At 39.2% G+C, this 21,477-nt stretch overlaps 1 protein-coding gene across 2 annotated transcripts in view; it reads right to left on the bottom strand.

Moving 5' to 3' along the window:
- The window catches only part of LOC121524691 (WD repeat-containing protein 7), a 131,783-nt gene that overhangs the window by 20,357 nt on the left and 89,949 nt on the right, over positions 1-21,477 (bottom strand). For both annotated transcript variants that reach the window (XR_005993164.1, XM_041810156.1), the window contains exons 23-24: positions 18,966-19,193; positions 7,603-7,789 (exon numbers count right to left, since the gene is read on the bottom strand). Coding sequence is in view for 1 of the 2 variants with exons in the window: in XM_041810156.1 (XP_041666090.1) it covers positions 7,603-7,789; positions 18,966-19,193 (415 nt within the window). In the remaining variant the exon portion in view is untranslated. The remainder of the gene's footprint in view (positions 1-7,602; positions 7,790-18,965; positions 19,194-21,477) is intronic.

Below are 21,477 nucleotides of genomic sequence, written 5' to 3'. Positions count from 1 at the left end.
TTTCTCATCAGAACCAACATTTCCTTTCCTTTTCTCTGAGTTACATTTGAACATATAACCCTTTGCCTACTAGTCATTTTACCAAACGGACCTTAAATGCATTGTAATTCAGTCAGTGGATTTCAACATATAAACATTGATTTTACCAGCCAACATACAGGCTGTAAATATCTGCAGATACCGATATTTAACTTTTTTAGCTAATATCTATGTCAATCATATTGTGCATCTCTGTAATACCAGAAACAAAATAAAAATTAAATACAGTTAAGACACCTTCTATTTGTGGGGGTTTTGTTGCCCAAAGTTTACAAATTATAACATGTATAGCCTCATTTAGAGTATGAGGAATCCTGATTTGATGATCTTAAAGAGCCTGTATCTTCAGAATCATTCCAGTTTTTCTTCAAAAATAAGACAATAAAATATTTATTCACGTCCTTAAAAACACTTTGATTAAAATTATAACTGAGAAATTTAACCTAAAATCAACACTGTAATGAGCGATAAAACAACCCAGATTATGAGCTCAGATTGGAATTATTCACTGTGATGCTCACACACACCCAGGGTTCAGTGTGTGTCTGTGAACGTGGCAACATGACTGCGTTCAGTGCCAGAATCACGCTGACATTATCCAGTCAATACTGAGTCTCACAGTAAGGATTGGAGCTATTGATTTTTTGTAGTGAGGGAGGAGTGAATAACCACAGTCACAGGATGAGAGTCTCTGCTGCTGCAAACCAAAACTGCTTCAGAGCGACCCATCAGCGGATGGTTTCCTCTCCAACAGGCCAACGGACCAGTTTAATAGCAGTTTAATAAACAGTTCCAGAAATGATTAAAAGACTAATGTGATTACATGAGACATTTTCAGTGCACCAATAGAGCAAAACCCTCCAGTTTTTACATTAACGATGAGAAAATTATTCTTTGATAAGATTGTTTTCTATGTTGGTGGAACCTGGAGTATTAAACAAACATAACAGTCAAAAGAAAACCCACAATATCTTACAAAAGGCTTAGTTTTTACAGCCCAGGCTCTGTGACAACCTCTTCCATTCACTCTGTAGTGCAAACACATGTCTGCTGTTAGCCACGCCCCTTTGGGCTAAATTCTTTCAGCGACAGGCCACAGACTATTGACCAATGGCATGACTTATGAGTCTCATACTGTAAATATGTTAAGAAATGAACAAAGCATCTCTTAACATAAGGAACTTTACTTTGTATTGTTAGGTAAAACAATTTTTTTCTTGAGCTTAAATGATCACAACTACAATGCCAAATCTGTTAGCTTATTAAAGGCAATTTCCATGATGTGTTAGCATCAAGCTAGCAAACTGAAATGTACATCCATAATAATTGTGTTATAAGCTACCAAAAGTCTGTTGTTTTTCTTGAGTGTCCTGGTTTCTGTTTGTGCATGTATACCTTGTCAGAAACATTTTTGAGAATCCCAGTTTTGCTACCTGGAAAGAAATCGGGATACAGTGCCATAAATACACAGTATCCCGTTTTCAGACCACAGCTGCAGACCACCTGCACAGGCGTGACTGTTCATCTTACTTCAGATACTTTAAAATATTGGGGAAGTGTAGCAGAGGAACAGCTGGTCTGCTTCTGCCCAGGCAGAGTAAGTGACATCCAGGCTACGATGTCAGCAGCAGATCTGTGGATTTGAGTGGCCTGACATATTTAGATAAACGGAGAACTGAACAGTTTGATTTTTCAGCCATTAATGAAACATGACCGTAGTTTTCTGTTGAGAGACAACACCAGCTAACGGTACGAGTTACGCTTAGGGCTCTGTGAACCAAAGTTGGATAAACGGCACAGGCCTGAAATGTAGATACGATGGTTCTATTGGTGTTCTTTTCAAAATAAAAGCTTGAACACTTTTATTCTGAAGCTGTTTCAGGGTCTGTTATTTCTTGAATAAATTTACATGCAGGATTGCTAAGGTCTTGAAGTCTCAGCTATACATTCGTAGTGATTAATAATAATCATAATCCCTCATATCCAGAAGAATTGGACGATTGTTCGACAAGGTGAACACCATGTCTTCAACGTGATGATGGTCTTTTTTTCTCAGATTAAAAAAAAATGCCAGTTTGTGCTGTAAAAATTAACATTGCAGATCCCTGTGCTGATATGATTCAGTTATTAAAAACCGAGATACTTGGATTTGTCATGTATACAGGGATATGAATAATCATGTAAACACAGAATACTGAATATGATCAAAACCAGGATATGAGTCATAACCGGGATACTCAAGTCCATGTAAACACACTGAAACTAGGAGGTATGATACAAAACTGTCTATGCCTAGGTTTGTACACTTACACAGATGCTTGTTCATAAATACCGTCACTTGCCAAAAAGTCTCTGTATACAAATGTAAATATCTGCTGATAAAGATTACTTTGCAATGAGGCTGTCAAGACTTCTGATATGTTTTGACACCATTTGTTTTAAAATGCTTACTTTTAAGTTATTGAATCTTCTAGATATGACAGGTGTGTAGAAGAGGAATGAAACTATCAGAAATTGGAGTCCTGGCACCACTGTGAAGTCTGTCACATTTACTTGTCAAGGTTCATGGTTTTGTGATCACCTAATCTGGCATGGTGACTGATATTGACATTACTAGAAGTCAAAAGTAGACAAATGGAAGGCAGAGCCTTGAATTAACAGACTTCTCTTTAGTGGAAATACCCCTCAGTGTAGGTCACAGAGGCAAAACTTCATGTTTTTGACTGGTCTCTAAGTATTTTACTAACTAAATAATTCACCTGGTTTATTGACTGATTACCTCACTGATTTACAGCTCATTGCACATTTTAATACCATCTCATATTTAGAACTTCATCTTATGTTTCTTCTATCAAACCAAACTTGTCCCTGTCTACACACCATGAATTTAGCTCTGAGCCTTGTGTGAATGTAATAATACATTTCGATCTAAAATCATTTTGTGACCTGTAGTTTTCTGATCATGTTTATCCGTGTTGAAACATCCTGTTGTGTTCATGACAACAACATGTACTTATCTCTGCACGACACACACAAACAGATTACACCAACATTGATTTGCCTCTGCATGAAGAATAGAATTCTTCAAAAACACAAATCAACAATAATCACGCTACAAAGAGATGTATTTATCCCCGCAAGTCAGATTTATACCATATTCTCTGTTTCTCAAATACAAAATAAAACATGCATTTATCTCTGCGGTGGGGACAGCAAACACATCACATTCATATTGGATGAGAGCAGCAGAGAGGGAAACAACGACAGGCCAGCGAGACGCCTTTAAATTCTAGATAACTGCGAGACATTTGATGAGATTACAACAACACAGATTCAAAGTTTTAAAAGTTTTAGAAGCTTTTCAACAATGTCAGGTCTATTTTAAAGCAGAGGATGTTCTACCAACATGTTCATTCACATTTTTGATTTGCAAAAAAATAGAGATCCAAATGCAAGCAATCTGAGAGTTGAAGGGGCAAAAGCAGATGTGGAAACTGTCTGTGCAAGACATTAACACTGCAGTTCAGTGTTAATTTCATCAACTAATGTTTGTAGACCACCCTTTATTTTCCATGAGAAAGACAGCCACCTGTTGTAGGTGTTGCGTCTATGCTAGGATCCCTCAGGTGTATAAGGCCTGGCAGCTAATCGTCATACTCTCTGCTCTGATCCCCAGAGACAGCAATTCCTTGTCACATCATGCTTTTGTTTAGTTATTAATAATGCTAGTTTAGTTCTTACTTCATTCAGTTGTTTATCCCTTAAATCAGGGTTTCCCAGTCTGGGGTCTGGGGATCCATGGGGGTGCCCAAGGTCTCAGGGATCTCAGGCATATTCTCTCCTGATGTTGTCAAACTTAGATGTGCATATCTTCCTTTTAAATCATGATAAAAACCCTAATATAAGATGGCATTTAAGGCTCACTAACACCTTTATTTCAAAATAAAGAGGATCTGTTAATTTTTGTGAAAAATCAATATTTTTTGTAAAATAGTAGCAATTTAAAAAAAAAAAAAGACAATTAAAAACCAAACTGAAAACAGCGGTTGGAGTTTTGAATATTTAATTTTCTAATCTTGATAAAAACAATGACAAAGAGGAGAAAATAAAGAGGATCCGTTAATTTTTGAACAAAAAGTCTAAATTTTGGCGAGGAAAAAAATTTAAATTTTTAAGATTATAAAGTTGTATGTTTACCAGAAAACAAACTGTGAATTTCAGAGTCTAAAAGTTGTTAATTTATATGAAAAACTTTACAATTTCTTCGTTTTAAAAAAATTTTATTTTGTGATAAGAGACTCAAAAATTTTAAATTTTCAGATGATAAATCCACACAAGTGGAAAGACAACATTTACAAGAAACCAAACTGAAAATTATTGGTTGGATTTTATACTTTTGGACTTTAAAATCTCAAAATTTCCATGTTTATTTCACATACATTTATGACCCTTCAACAAAAAAAAGTTTGTCTTTTTCTCTTTTTTTTTAATTTAGTTTCAGTTAACTTGAATTGTTTACATTTTAGTTTTCGTTTTTTTTGTTAGCTTAAGTAACTATAACAATCTTGGTATGTAGGCCATTCATTTGGGGATTTTTTCTCCACTAATTTATATATGGTAGTATATATGGACAAAATTTACAGTTGATATGTGCTGCAGTACACAGGCAAAGTATCAGATGTAAATATTGGCAGAAATTTTTATATCTGCCAATTCCAGACTGATAATATCATGCATCCCTAAATTAAAGTATCAGTTACAGCTTATCGCCCAGCTCTAGTTTACACGCATCAAATGGAACTAGACTTTGAAGTCAAATGTACTCAGATCTAGGCCAAGGATCCTATTTAAAACCATCCTTAAGTTGTTCCTGTTAAAGTAGATAAACAGCAGGACCAAAAAAAATGGTATACTTTCATAGATCTTTTCAAACATGTATTGTTCTTTGTGCAGTTGATATTGCTGTTTTTCATATCTATAAAGCTACTGTCTATCTTAATGTATAAATATGTTAAAGTCTAGCTATTGCTCCATCAAAAATATCCTGCTTTACCAACAAATAAAAGGGTTAAAACCATATCTGAGTGCCTGAAAAGCTTTGTGCTGCAGGTGTAAGACAGAAGATTGGCGAAGCTGTGCTTTTTGTGTTTTAAAGCATAAAATGTGACACTCTCAAACAACAGGAGCTTTTTTGAATCACTGGCTATTGAAAAGGGATTACCACACACACAAGCACACACTCGCATTGCATGGAGTGTATCGACGAATGCTTGGTGGATGAGGGACAAAGAGCACACTCACTGCAGGTCAGCTGAATGGAAATACACCTTGTGAATGTGTTTTGCCTTTTAGTCAAGGTTAATCTGAACTTTTCCTCTCTGCCTCCAAGTATAAAGAAACATTGACAGGTCTGTGTTGTGTATCTCAGAATAATATTCAACCACAACAAAGGCCCTCTGTTCTTTTCTGTGTTATTTTTCTACAAAAATATTTTTTCACTAAAATATAATCTCATTATTTTGTGTCTGTTTCTCTGTCCAACACACACTCATGGACACACACGGTGACAGCAGACATATCTATACTCATTTAAGCAGACTGACCCAGCTCCAGTTTCAGCCTTAATAGGATCAAACCATGTTGGCCTGTTAGATTTCAGCAGAGAGGACGAGGCACACGCTCAGTCCTTTGTATCAGAGATGATACAGATGCCCCTGAATCGCCTCCGCTCTGTTACCTCTGACACCCACTCACACCTAAACCACAACCTCAGCGTGAATGTCTGAAGGCAGACGACACCTCTGAGCTCCTCTCTGCTGGTTTAAGTGTTAGTGCAGAAAATGTCAATGATCCTGCTAACTGAAAACAACACTCACTAGATTGTTTCAGAAAGTAGTCACACATACTCAAAGTGATCAGACCTACGGCAAGGAATCAAATCACATTCTGATCAACAGTGTTCAGGGCACTAGACATTTTAACACAAACACATATGCACATAAAGAAACAACCCACATGTCAGAGTAATGCAGACGTCATTACATCATCATAATGTTCTGCAATCAGATTACAACCTGGCATACATAACTCAGGATACCAGCTATATGATGCTCTGAGGTTTCTGCTGTCTGTGTTTGTGTGTGCATATCTGAAGACTGAACAATCAAAATGACCAAAAAATTGAGTGCACAAAACCAAAAGTTGTGTCGGGGCAGTTTCATACATCAAGATTTGTACTTCAAAAAGTCCTTTTTCAAAAAATTGTTCTTGCAAAATGGGTAACTGTCTTACCTCTAAATTCCACATACTCAAAGTGCACTGCAGAGCAAATTGCTCCCTTCTGCAATTCCACAGCATGCACTACCATATCAATAAAATTGTAATTGCAACAATTTCTGGGAGAAATGACTTATTTTCTGGAAAAATTCCAGGGGTGACAATACTTTCGTCCATGACTGTATGTAGTTAATGTAGCTAAAGCAGTGCTCACAAAGCAGCTATCTAGGCTACTTATCTACGTATCAAAGTTAACTTTAGCTATGTTTGCTAAAGCTCACACTGCTTCAGCTAACTTAACTATAGTGAAGCTAAGCTCACAAGGCAGCCATGTTATGAATTTGGCTATATTTGCTTTAGCTATATTTGCTAAATCTCCTGTTGCTAACTTAGCTACATTGGCTCAGTAACATTAATTATGTAGCTAGCATAGCTACATTAGCTATGTTAAAGATAAAGCTTAAATGAACCTAAATTCATGTACCTACTTCTAATATCTATACTTAACTTCCTCTCTAATGAGACTTTTTCCTTTCTCTTATTTATGAAATCTTACCTCATCTGTTATGTTTGCAATGTGGTTATTTCATGAATGTAACCGCCAGACTTTGTTTCTAAATAAAGTTGAATTAAAAAGAATAAAATCTGAAACTGGAAATACATTTTATTGGCAAGTTATGGCCCTTCCTATCTGAGATGCAGGCAGACCCCCTCGAAAAATGGGCAAGGCACCTGGTCAACTTCAAAATACTACACAATGTGACAAGCTCATGACAGTAAATCATGACTATATCAGCATTACATCCCATACTGTTGCACAAGCTACAGGCCAGGGTTGGTCAGTAGCTTACAGAGCCAGTTCAGCACTATTGCAAGGGAAAGTTAATTTTTGAGGTGGAGAACCACAGGATTTTACATGAAACTAGACATCCTTTGTGGTTTTGGGGTTCTGTTATCTTGTGATCTTGAGTCTAATCAAGGTAAGTCTGTCTTTGTTACCTAGATTTGGTGGATTGTTTTGTACCAGGTTACGGTCATATGGTCTCACTTTCTATTCCTATGGCAACGACACTCAGCTCTATTTAAACACCAAACCATCCACTCAACCCCACAACTCTCTGGTCAACTGTATGCCTGAAATCAAATCCTGTATGTCAACCAACAAACTCAACCTGAACAGCACCGCAACAGAGCTCATGGTTGTGGCACCTAAAGTGCTGCTTGGTAAGGCTGGAGATCTCCTGCTTGATGTGAACTAAAACCATCACAGAGTGTCAGTGGACTCACTTGGCCAGCTGCTTCTCGGCATCAGCGCAGAGCTCCAAAAGTCCCATGAGCACCGCTGACACATCCATATACGGCTCCCAGACTGTGAAGCCTCGGCCGATCAGATCGATGGCAGTGCGGCGGATGGTGCTGTGGGGGGGCAGTTTAGGACTGGGGGGCTGCAGCAGCAGGAAGGTGAGAGCTTTACCTGCAGGGAGTAAAAGAGTAGAATCAGAACAGAACAGAAACAATCTTTGAAGTTGCCTTATTGAAGTCTGATGAAGCTCTATGGAGATTATGAGTTTTGTGGCGTAGTTCATGCGCCAGCTGGTTTTGTCGCTGATCTGCTCACATCACATCCATTTAGGACAGGAAGAATGCTCTTATTGACAGCACTTTGGCAACTGTGCTATCTACTACTACCCTTCTTTTTTAGCCTTTTCCAACACCAAGTTTGACTTTTAAGGATCTTCATGTTAATCTCCGAAGTGCAGTTTTGGAGTAAAAGTGATCACAAACAACAAAATCAGGATTTTTTCAAATTATTGTTCACATATGTTTAAGTCCAGAAGAGTGCGCATTCACCACTGACTTCTAATTCGCCAATTTGCCATCCCAACATTCAAACAGTTTTTGATTCAAGTCCAATTATCCCCGCACAATATAGAAACATGTCTGACACATATAAGCCATTTAAAACACAAATAATTCCAAAACAGAAATCATATATCTTAAAAAATAAGTCATAAATCCTGATCCTTAAATTCAGTTTGGATGAAAATGATTTAACTTATGTCGCACACACACACACACACACACACAGACACAAACTGGGAGGATAAAGACAGCGAGCACGATGGGGGTCACTTCATAGCTGACCTGACATTTGAGCCAGTCTCTGTGGGGACAGGCTGACCATTAAGACTCCAGAAAATATCCCCATTCCTCAATAACACCCCCTTCCCCCCAGTCACATAGACATGAATGCACACAGCCCCATCCTGTCTGTCTCTCTGCCAGTCTCACCCTCTGAAACCTGAGGTCCAGAGCTTTTAGCAGACTCTTCACAAAGTGCTGCAAAAACATAAAGTCTGAGGAAAACCAGGCAGAAAGAGGATGATAAACCAGCTGGGATCTGGCTTTATCAAATGCTTTCAAATGTTAACAGATAACCTTAAACATTTCACATTTAATTTCCATTTAAAATCAGTAAATTAACTAGTAATATGGTTTTAATCAAATTGTTCCCAGCCTTTCTTTCAGAGTATCTTCACAAGCATCATTAGGGCTCTTTTCCTTCTATTCTGATGTCCATTCACAGATCAATAAAGTTCATCATATTGTCCCTTTGAATATAAATGCTAAACAGTCATAATGTTAAGAAACATATCATATCAAACAGATCATTTACTCAAAGTCTTTATAATCCTGTGGTGGCTCTAAAGGTCTTTAAGTCTCCAGACGCACACGGCTAATCTCATCATCTGGATCTCCTGGCATTTCATCATCAGACCGCCTTAAATGGCAAACCCCCTTCTTTATTGGTTTATATCTACACACACGCAGCCTATGGCCTGGCTATGAAAGATATAGCTAGAGGCTAACTGTGTTAGCATCGCTGGGCACCACTGCTTTAATATATACCAGCAGCGACAGATACTGCGCTAACTGTGTTAGCATCACTGCACTACGTTGTTATGGGCCTCATAGACAAAGAGAGATGGACGTTGGTGCTAACGTTGTTAGCTGGTATTGTAGGTCCTAGAGACAATGAGCAAGGAGAAAGGCTAGTATTGGTTTGTACTGTCCCGACAGGCAGCCAAGACCTTACTTTACTTAGCCATAGTACATTTTTGGTTGCTTAAAGCAGAGGTATTTGATTTTTGCTCCCTGAAGCCCTTCACTACTTGTATCTAAGAAAAGCTGAGCCCCCACATAGGACCATCACATATTAAAAGCAATTGCTATCAACATTAATTTTTATTGTTGCATGGAAAAAAAAAAACTAAAAAAGAGCATGTCTACATACGTTTATCATATCATACCAAAAGACGTTTGTATAAGCCATTTAAGTAAAGTTTTGCCATGATTTCAGTTAATATATGCCAACTAAGTTTGACAACCCTAGAGCACACCAAGCTTTGCACCAGAGTTTCAAAGCTTTTAGACTGTCTGCTTTTACACTGCCTTTTCAGGCTTCTACTTTTATTCAGTAGGACAGTTGTAGAAAGATAGAAAATGGAGGGACTAAAGCTTCTGTTTATGGGGCTTCATCTTGACCACCTGAGCTAAAACAGCACTCTGGAAGCAATATTTCCATTCAAATAAATAGATTTTAGCATGCAGTTAGCTAGAAGCACTCTTAAACTGCATGAAACACTTTCATATGAAAGCAAGCTGGCTGTTAGTGGAGCCTCCAAGCTGCACTGTGGTCTGTACTCAAGCTGTCTTAACTTCTGTCCAAGCATGAGCAGGCAAATGTAGTGTGTAAAGACAGAAAAGGGTTGTTTAATGGGTAACTGCATTGCAAACAGGTGCATAAATATTCCTTTTGATGTAGAAAAAGAATGTTAAAATAATCTTGGTAAAAAAAAAGGGAGTTTCAACAAAAGCTAGATACAAAGTTAGACCTCTGTTCTCTGTCCATGGTGCTGAAATGGGCAACAACAATGGTTTTCACTGCCCTCTCTCAGTTGCACATAGATGCAAATATGTTAATGTGAGCAGGAGCTGTATTACTGTTGAAACATTGTTAAAAGCATAACATATTTTAACCTCTTCAACATAACTACACCTGGTTCTTTTACCCAAAAGTGCCCAGTAGAGGCTTAAAGGCAGACAGAATAGCAAAGTCACCACTAATGACGCCTGAAGTGCAGCACATAACAAGCATTGTGTATTCAATTATTGCAATCTCTGAACAACACAGGTCCATTTTAAAGTTTTCTGTGCCTCTTTAAAATATCGTTTTGAAACAAACTGATAATCAATAAACAGATTTGTGACTGTGTGGGAGGATGGAGGAGGATCGCTATGATTTAGAGATCAGGGGCCACGAGGTCACCAGTCAAATCCAAATCCCTGACATGGTTTAAATGTGTGTGCGCTCGTCACACGCTGACCCTGAAGACCCCAAAAAACCAGGATGGGCCTCAGAGGTCATTTGGTCAAAGTTCATCTCTGTAAGCAGTGACAATGACCGTGTGTAGGCAGGGCTGTGTGATTTTTTTTTATTATTATTGCAGCCACATTTGGACTCTCATGGCTATAATTTACTTTTCCTGGACAATTAAAGATGAGCATTAACATCGAGTGAATTAATTGGCCAGATCGAGACTTTAAATTTACAGCCCCTCCCCCCTCCAGCAGTAGGATCCATTTCTCACAGCGGACATCTTTGTTTAAGGCCGGCCTGCACCCAAATGAACCAACAGCTATCGACAAAGCCTCAGCCGGCCATAATGAGCTGTTAGTTAGAGCAGTAAACATGTCACATTAACACACAGAGGGTGATTAGAGCTCAGGGAGGAGGAGGGAGAGAGAGAGGCTGAAATAGTGGCAGATCTGTGACGTCTAAAGTTTAGAGAGCCCAGTCGACCACTAACAGGCTCCCTACTTTCTTTCCTCCGTCTACCCTGACCCCCTCCTTCCTTCCTTTCTTCCTGTGTTTGAGCTTAAATGAGAGGTGAAGGTAAATCAATGAGGGGGGACTTGGTTAGCAGATGAGAGCAGGATCAGACTGGCTGCAGAGAGAGGGAGCGAGAAATAAGGAAAAAAATACAATACCAAAAAGAAAGAATCAGAGCCAGGAAGGAAGGAAACTAACAATAGAAACTGGAAATAGTTAGAGCAATATTAGGCCAGCACACCTTTAACATATGAAAAACAACTGTTGAACAAAGCACTGCTAACTAGCAGCTTCCACATTAACCCTGACTCTCTATTACATAATCCAGGACAAGCATGTTCTTGCCTAACTAGCCTGTAAAGTTTTTTTTTAAACCTGTTTTTATGGGGGATGGGGAGTGAAGCTGGATAATGGTTATTCAAGGGAGGCTGACTCTCCTTCACTTTAAAAACCCTTCTAGAGGGCACAATGGCTAGTATTCAACTACCTGATATGTGAGATGTAAACAACAAACATGGCAACAGTGAATATGGTGATAAATCTGAGCTCAAGACTAAAATAATAAGCATCAATAATCAATATTAGCAACCAATTAGCTTAGACAACTGTGGACCAGAGTTATATCCCATTGTCACCACCAATTAAGTAGAATGACCTCTTTATTGGTTATGTTAACAATGTGGATGGAGACAGTGAACTAAATGACGAGGAAAGTAATGTCAGAGCTAAGCCATGATGTGCACAAATGCCAGGATACCACAAAATAAAGTACAAGCAAGGAGGAAATGGATAAGAAGTGGCAAACATGAATTGAAAGCTGCAAAAATGAGCACATAGTGGAAAAAAGTAGATAAAAATAGCTCAAAAAGTGGTAAAATTGGTTAAGATGTGGCAGAAATTAGCAAAAAAGCAACAAAAACGGATTTTTTTTTTTAAATAAGTGACAAAAATGGGTTTAAAAAAAACAGCACAAATGGGTTAAATCTAGGGAAGATGGTAGAAAAGTAGCACTAAGGGCTAAAAGTGGCAAAAATGGGTGAGAAGTGGGATAAATGGGCAAAAAGTCAAAATGGGTAAAAAGTGGCAAAATGAAGTGACAAAAATGGGGGGAAAGCTGAATAAAGGATCAAAGTGGAAATAAACAACAAAAAAGTGGCACAAATGGAGTAAAATGTGCAAAAGAAGTGGTAAAAATGGTTGAGATGTGGCAAAAATGGGTTTAAAAAAGAAAAAGGTTCATAAAGGAGGGTGCAAAATGGAAACCTTGTATAGCAGATGGATACAACCGTTTCCATGTTTCTCCCTGGCGAATCCATCTCTCAAAGCTCCCGTCTGAACAGTTTGGTCCCAGTTAGAAAGTAACAGGACCAATCAACGACGAGGGGAAGTGCTTTCGGGCGCAGTGGAGTGGTGACATATGCAAGCAGCGAGAAGAGGCCGGTGCAGATATGGCGGGAGAGACTTAACATGGATGCTGCTAAACCATCAGTTTTATCAGAACTTGATGACATTTCTTCATTAAAAGAAGAACGAAGAACAGCAGTGAGTTGTTTTCTTTACAAAAATGACAAAAGTCGTTTCCCAAACGCTGTGTATGAGTGGTTTAACAGTTGGATGTGTGATACAAATCCATCTGGTGTGTCAGGTTAGCAAAATGGGTGAAAAGCTGGAAAATGAGTCAAATGCGGAATCAAGGGCAAAAAGTGACAAAATGAGATAAATGTCCAAAAAACAGGTTAAAAGTAGAAGAAAGGGTCAAAAAGTGGCACAAATGTGTAAAAAGTGATCAAAATGTGTTAAAAGAGGCAAAAAGACCTCCGCCATTAGCCCTATCTCCCAATAGTAAAGAATCCTTTTAAAAAATTCCTGGATCCAGACAGTAATCCAGATCACTCCCAAAATCTAATCAGTTCTTCCTTATGCCATTTCTGACATTTCCTAAAAAATGTCACCAAAATCTGTCCATAACTTTTTGAGTTACGTTGCTAACAAACAAACAAACAAACAAACAAACTAACAAACCCTGACCCTCACATAACCTCCTTGGCGGAGGTAATAATGACAAAAACAAAACAAAAGGGATCTATTTTCAAAATGTGGTAAAAATAGGTGAGAAGAAGCAGAACGTAAAAAGAAATTGCAAAAACTTATATAAAAGTTGCAAAATGGGCTAAAACGTGGAAATATGGGTGAAATACTAGAACAGAAGGGATAAATGTTAAAAAACTTGGTAAAAATGAGTGAGAAATGGCAAAATGAGCTAAAATTGGGGGAAAAAAAGAAGTGGGGAAAAAGTTGGGAAAAAAAGGGCAAAAAAGCCACAAAAAAGTGTTAGAAGTGGAAAAAATAATAAGAAAAAAAAGACGAAAAAGAGGCACAAATGTGATGGATGTCAAAACCCAGGCTAAACATGAGTCAAGAGCGTAAAAAAGAAGTGGTGAAAACAGGTAATAGCCACTAAATGGGTTAAAAGTGTTGGGGGAAAAAAAGGCAAAAAAGTGTTAAATTTGAAAAAAGAAGAAGAAAAAAAGACGAAAAAGGGGCACAAATGTAATGGATGTCAAAACCCGGGCAAAACATGAGTCAAGAGTGTAAAAAAGAAGTGGTAAAAACAGGTAAAAGCCACTAAATTGGTTAAAAGTAGAAAAAAGGACAAAAAAGTAGCAAAAATGGGTCAAAAGTGAAATAAAGTGTCAAAATGTGTAAAGAGTGGCAAAAAAACAGTCAAAAAGTAGCATCAATAATTGACTTTATCAAAACCCAATAACAGTTTGAAACACTTTTCAGCTCCAAAATGAGGTAACTATTAGCCAGGATGCTAGAACCAGTGCTAGGGATCAATGTGCATACATTGATCTAACAAATAAATTACAGCTGGGGAAGGCCCATTCTCTGGGTTTTTGTTGTTTCCCAAATTATTATGTAGAACTATAGTTATTTACAACAAGTGTGACGCTAAAACTAAATAAACTCCCATGTTCTGGAGGATTGAATTGCTTTTCAGTGTAGTTTTGTGGCTTTATAGGGAAGAATACAGCTGTTTCAGGTTTCAAAAACAGTATCAAACTCTTCAATGAGAATATCGCTGTAGGAATCATTTTCTAGTGTATTCTCAGACACTAAGGTTAACAACCTGAGCCTGTCAGTGACCATAAAAAAAGCATTTTCCATGGGTGCATCTGCTCCCCCTGGAGTAGGTCTCTTCCATTACAGCCTGTTTTCTGACCAGCAGCAGAAGAAATTACAGCAGTAATTCCAAATCTTTGGCTTTGTTGGGTCTGATCCAGGCAGTGAGTTTTGTATTTTCCACCACCTGCTCATCCTTGTTCAATTTTCTATGACACAAAGTAAAACTCGATTTCCAATCAGCTCTCATGAATGTTTAAAAATGCCATCGTTCACGGTGAACGGGCCTCAGACGGGGCTCCAGGTATTCTGACATTTACTGAGAGGATTATTGTCCAGAGACACAGATGTACACTTAGTCTCTTTTCTTCTGTCCAACAACATCCTCCCTTCCCTCCGTCATCATCTCTCCTTCCCTCCTTCCTTCCTTAAGCTCAATCTCCCCCTCCATTTTCCCTACATTTCCCCCCACGCCACATGAAAACATCAATCTATACTCTGCTGTATGGACTACTGTACCCTCTCTCTCTGTGGGACAGCTCTCATTCATCACCCACAGCGTTGTATGCCAACAACACCCATCCATCTTTCAATTTCATAACAGGGAGAGAGGACGGAGGGAGATGGAGAAAAACAACAGAATAAATGAGAGCTGAAAAAAGGACAGAAAGAAACCGAGAGAGAAGGTTAAAACAGAGGAGGAGGAGAGAATGAAAGCAAAACAACCTGTGGGAGAGATATGAAGGAGAAAGCATAAAAAACGTCCTCTAACAGGCTTTTATAGTTATCTGTAAACATCTGCTGGAGCTTTTATTTCATAGTAAAATGTTTTAAAGGGTTCAGTCACTTTGTGGGGTCACTTAAAGGTGCAGGAGACTCCCTGGAGTCAGGGTGGGATTCTAAAGGAGTTTACTCCTCAGTTTAGTTAGAACAAACACACAAGGGCATACATTTACACACCAAAAAGCCAGAGAATCAGCCTTTAAACTTTACAGGTCGAGTCTAGAAATGACACTTTTGCTGTTCACTGTAACAAGAACTTTTTAGCCAGGAGACAAATTATCCTCTCTCCTGAATAAATGGGCCTGGTAAATAGAAAATCTATGGAGATAAAGTAGCTTTATGTGTTCATATGATGAATTTCTGCAGCCACACATCAGAGGGGTTGTAATAAGGAGGCAGGGTTGCATATTTGATTTTAGAAAATATGTTTGAAGCCTGAAGTGCTTTGCTAAAAAGTTTGCTCTTATTGTTTCTTGAGCTTAATCACAGCTTAAGTTTGCTTTCACCGTGCTAAGGGCTCTTAGATGGCTGGCGTGAGTGCTTATTTTTCCATGATCTGTGCACATCTTAAAGCAAAATGGACAGAAAATGATAGAGTGCCATATTTACCTCATTTTGGCAGATAGACATCCAGGACTGCATGCAGGGTTTCAGAAATACTGAGGTCCAAAAACAGCTTATCATAGAGATTTGGAGGCATGCTACCCCCACAAAAATTCTTTAATTTTCCTGATTTAAATGTTTGGCTTTTATCATTTGAGATTTTATTGCTCAGAAAGCAAAAGATCAGATCTGGGGTTAAAGCAGAAAATCTGATGAGAATTTTCTGGTTCAAGGGATACACTTCAGCAATGTTTGGGGAGTCTCTCCATAAAGAGTTTGAGGTTCAAAAGCTTAATTTCCAATATGGCAGTGTATTTTGCACTGGTTTTTAACAACAACAAATAAAACTCAATGGTTTACATCACTGACTATGTTACCCGAGACTGGGGATTCAACCCTGGCCAGGGCATAATGAGTATCCAGCGTGGGTCCTTGGGAAAGTTCCTTAATGCAGTGTCTGCTAAATCAGTAGTTCTCAACTGGTGGGTCGGGACCCAAAAGTGGGTCACAAAGCTTTTTCAAGTGGGTCGCAAAATGTGTGCCAGGGAAAAATGTGGCAAAAAGTCTACTGCACGGAAGCCCTAAAGGGGCATACATGTATTCTATAGGTTTTAACTTAGGAGTTAACTCCAGTGTTTGTCTCAAGAGTTCAACTTATTTATCTCCTTTTCTTTGGATAAAAAGCAGGTTTTTCAAAGATATTTATGAAATTCCTTATGAAATAACAAAATTTCCATGCTGTCTTTGGAAAATGGGGTAAAATAAAATGCATGCATGCATTTCCTTCTGTAATGATGTTCTTTTAAAACATGTTTATTTTGGCTTGGCTCTTTGATTTAGTTTTGTTCCATTTTTGGTCCAAACTGCCAAATTCTTTGGTAGATAAATTTGAGTGGTTAAAATTTTCTAAAATATGGGTCACGATATCTCTTTAGGAGGCAGTGGTGGGTCCTGATGTCTGACCACCTGAGAACCACTGCGCTACATGACAGTGTAACACTGTAAATTAATTGAGTTTTGACTTGTGTTTCCCATGATTGAAGTTAATCACCCAAAACAAAATCAGACTCTCTTCTAGAGTCCAAAACCTCAACAGAAACAGCAATGAGTCTACCCAGGCTAAATCATGAGCAGAACTTAAACCCCCTCTCTTCAAGATCACTTTTGGTCTACATGATTCATGCTTGACTAGTGTTTTAAACACAGCCTTTCCCAAATGGTAAAGTATATGCTTGTAATTTTTTTCTGAAACATAAATTTGTTATCATTTGCCAGCTTTTGAGATTTTTTTTCCACAAATAGTGAGACTCTGTATTCAACATCTCTGCTATGCATGGCACGTGAGTGACAGGGGGACACAGGGTCTGCAGCAACAATGATCAGTCTCACATCACAACCATATAAAGGCAACTGTATCATATCTGATACACACTTTTGTGAGACCTCTGTCTAATCAACATGATCAATAATATCCTCAATAACCTTTTGTATGCAATCTGATAGATGATAATAAATGCCCTCAGGTGGATTATCAATTGCCAGGCATGTTTAATGCATTACATGTGATACGAAAAAAATCCATGAAATTTTATGACAATTTTAAGATTTCAGTAAAAGGTTAAATTAACATCTCAGTTCCAAAAAGTTAGAACTTTCTCGTTATTTTTTGAGGTTTCTGGCTTTAGAGCGTTAATGGATCAATGATCCAATGATCAATGTTTAACTTTAAAAAAATCTCAGTAATGCTCAGTAATACAGTTGAATCCCAATGCGACTGACATGCCTGTGTTTATAGCTTTCTATCAGATTGGTGAGTCTACAACTGAAAATGACACAGGCATGGACAGACACATGACATTAAAAATCTGTGGGGTCATGCTAAATTAACATGCTGAATTTTGGCTGCCAGCTAAATCAATGTTAGAAACTGTAGGCCTCTTTTAACAGTCCATGAGGCCTACCTGTATTTTGGGAATCTCCTCTTCTCTTTGATGAACATTGTTCCTTTCAACTGTGGTCTAGCTACTGCAGCCTTGGATCTTTGTTATAAATCACTTATCCCAGAGTCAAACTACAAGTAAAATCAGAAAGAAAGCACTTGAAAAGGCTGTTATAGGGTACTTCTTCATGAGCTGACCAGACTCTCTGCTTCTTAAGTTTTTTGTGCTAATTTTCAGCTGCTCCAGGCCACAACAATTTCAAACACTAAAGAATTTCAGATATTTGATTTGTTCAATTGAGTGTAAAGTATTATACATTATCCTAATGGGAAGCTTGGATTCAAGGTTTCAAAAGGTGAAAAACAACTCAAGGGGCTCAATTAAATTTGGGGTTTTCCTGCAATGACAGAGGCTTTAGGAGCTCCTGGGCTTTCTCTGTGTGAGTGTTAGTGTCCACACAGGTGAGCTGACCGCTGAGTAAAGGTCCATCTAAGCACCCTCACGCTCCGAAGCCTATCAGTGAGAATACAGGCTCTGTCGCTGGGCGGATGCCCCCCCTGAGGCAGCCAATCAGAGCTCAGGGTCAGTGGGACGGAAGAGCAGCTCTGCTTAGTGCAGGTTTGATGCCCACCAAGGTCCAGCGCTGCAGGCGCAGCGTGGCACAGGCTGGACTCACTAGGTGTGTGTGGAGAGTGTGTATTTTAGGGAGTGTGGAAGTTACTGCCAAGCTCCTTAAGGTGTCAAGCTTGGTGGGTGAAAATCAATCGCATCTCTCTCCTCACCTTTAATCCAACGCTGAAGTTTCTACTTTGTCAGTTTGTTTTATAGTTCTGAGTTTGGAAAAGCACGATTCAGGGCCAAAACACGACCCACTGAACATTTCCGTCACAGGCTAAGAGGTCATAAATTGTGTTTTACTTTTGTGACTTCACATCAAAAACAAGGCCACTATGACAAACTCAACAAAAAACATGAGACAAAGGACTGGACAAAGGTGCTACATGGGCTAGAAGATCACCAAACTTAAAGAGAATAATTTTCTGCACACCATTATTGACCTGTACCAAATTTCATGTTAACTTGTCCAGTATTTGCTGAGCAGTTTCAGATGAAACTTTGTGTAGAACATGGAGGACCTGATTCTGTAGGCTCTTATTTCAACTTTAAGACTGCTTTAACAACTTTGAGGTGGGAAACTTCTATCTGCAGCTACCATGAATTCTTGCCCTACCAGTTAGACTATTTAACATCCATTATGTAAACACCATATGCCAGTTAGTGTCTGATATTTCGACTGTACTTACAGGTGTGTCTTGCCAGTGAGTAGTTTGATGACCCTCCACTCGTCAGTCCGAAGCCCTCAGGTGCCTGTCCACCAGCTCGAGCTCGTGCTGAACCCTTCGGAGGTTCAATCTCAGCTCCAAACTCGGCCCCGATGACCCCCAGCAGCACAATGGCAGTGGCCTGTTTGCGGCGCTCCTCGTATGAGTTGGAGATCTTCTTGGCATTTGGTGGAAGGTTGGACAAACAGCCTGGAAGAGAGAGACAGATCATGATTACACTATATTGCCAAAAGTATTTGCTCACCTGCCTTGACTCGCATATGAACTTAAGTGACATCCTATTCTTAATGCATAGGGTTTAATAGGACGTCAGTCCACCCTTTTCAGCTGTAACAGCTTTAACTCTTCTAGGAAGGCTTTCCACAAGGTTTAGGAGTGTGTTTATGGGAATTTTTGTCCATTCTTCCAGAGGCGCATTTGTGAGGTCACACACTGATGTTGGACGAGAAGGCCTGGCTCTCAGTCTCCGCTCTAATTCATCCCAAAGGTGTTGTATCAGGTTGAGGTCAGAACTCTGTGCAGGCCAGTCAAGTTCATTCACACCAAACTCTCTCATCCATGTCTTTCAGGACCTTGCCTTCTGCACTGGTGCAGTCATGTTGGAACAGGAAGGGCCCATCCCCAAACTGTCCCCACAAAGTTGGGAGCATGGAAGTGTCCAAAATGTCTTGGTATGCTGAAGCATTTAGAGTTCCTTTCACCTGAACTAAGGGGCCAAGCCCAGCTCCTGAACAACCCCACACCATAATCCCCCCTCCACCAAACTTTATACTTGGCAAAATGCAGTCAGTTCTCCTGACAACCACCAAACCCAGACTCATCCATCAGACTGCCAGATGGAGAAGCATTAAATCCAATAATGAGGTATAATTTTACATATTCACTGATAAGAGGCATAATGCTGTAGAGACAGTCATGATTCTCTGTTATTGTCTTAAATACTCATACATTAACAGGAGCACAGCAGCGCACATGTCTCTTTTCCTCTTCCTCTTCCATCTGATCACCTGTAAGTACATTAGATATAGTTATCGAATACAAATCAAATCAAAAGAATGATTTCCAATTTAGTGTTAAAATTTGAATGGGCTCCTAGCCCCTCTGTACTGGAAAGGTTGGGCCCCAAGGTCAAAAAGGTCAAGAACCCCTGCTTTACACCACTGCGGAAGCTTTACATTGCACTTGGTGATGTCTGGCTTGGATGCAGCTGCTCAGCCATGGAAACCCATTCCATGAAGCTGTCTACGCACTGTTCTTGAGCTAATCTGAAGGCCACATGAAGTTTGGAGGTCTGTAGCGACTGACTCTGCAGAAAGTTGGCGACCTCTGCGCACTATGCGCCTCAGCATCCGCTGACCCCACTCCGTCATTTTACATGGCCTACCACTTCGCGGCTAAGTTACTGTCATTTCCAATCACTTCCACTTTGTTATAATACCACTGACAGTTGACTGTGGAATATTTAGGAGCGAGGAACTTTCACTGGACTTGGTGCACAGGTGGCCTCTGATCACAGTACCACACTGGAATTCACTGAACTCCTGAGAGCAACCCATTCTTTCACAAATGTTTGTAGAAACAATCTGCATGCCTAGGTGTTTGATTTTGCACACCTGTGGCCATGGAAGTGATTGAAACACCTAATTTCAATTATTTGGATGGGTGAGTGAATACTTTTGGCAATATAGTGTATCTTGCAATGGATTATTCTGAATTTAGCCATGTTTTTAATAATAATAATAATGATAATAATATCTGGAATTTAGCGCCTTTCAAGAAACCCAAGGACGCTTTACAAGAATACATAGACATGGACAAACTATGTGAGGGGAAGGATGGGTGTAAAGGGTGGTTTAGTGAAGACTGTAGGCTGTGGTGAACAGGTGGTGCTTGAGACGTTTTTTGAAAATGTCCAGAGATGGAGCGCTACGGATGTCTGCAGGAAGAGTGTTCCAGAGGGTGGGGGCTGCAGCACTGAAGGCTCCGTCTCCATAGGTTCGGAGTTTGGTTTTGGGTATGGAAAGTAGGCCAGTTTCTGAAGACTGAAGGTTGTGGGTTTGTGTGTATTAGGGATGGGAACAATTATTCGATGATCAATTAAGTGGTCATTAAGAATTTGGTCGATCACGGAGAATTTAGTCGATCTGCTGTTGGCATTTAATAAAGAGACTAAACACGTCTTACTCTGCACTGCACAACATATATACCGTCATGACATTGTGAGTGGGTTTTAACAAAAGCAATGAGACATCTTACCCATCAGGGGGCAATTTTACTTAAGGAGAGAGGGAGAGGGCAAACAGAAGAAGTACTCAAGCAACGCAATGCATTATCTCAATTTGCCAAAACGCAAAATGAAGAGAGAGAAGCGAAGTGTGGTGTAGGACTATTTCAGTTTGGAGAATCAGTGAGAAACACTCATTAGTTAACAGTCTTTGTTATATAGGGAAATGTTACATATATATATATATAT

This window comes from Cheilinus undulatus, linkage group 17 (genome assembly GCF_018320785.1).
Source record: "Cheilinus undulatus linkage group 17, ASM1832078v1, whole genome shotgun sequence".
Lineage (NCBI taxonomy): Eukaryota > Metazoa > Chordata > Actinopteri > Labriformes > Labridae > Cheilinus > Cheilinus undulatus.
The sequence above is the reverse complement of the archived record's forward strand: the minus strand, read 5'-3'. Positions and strand labels throughout refer to the sequence as shown.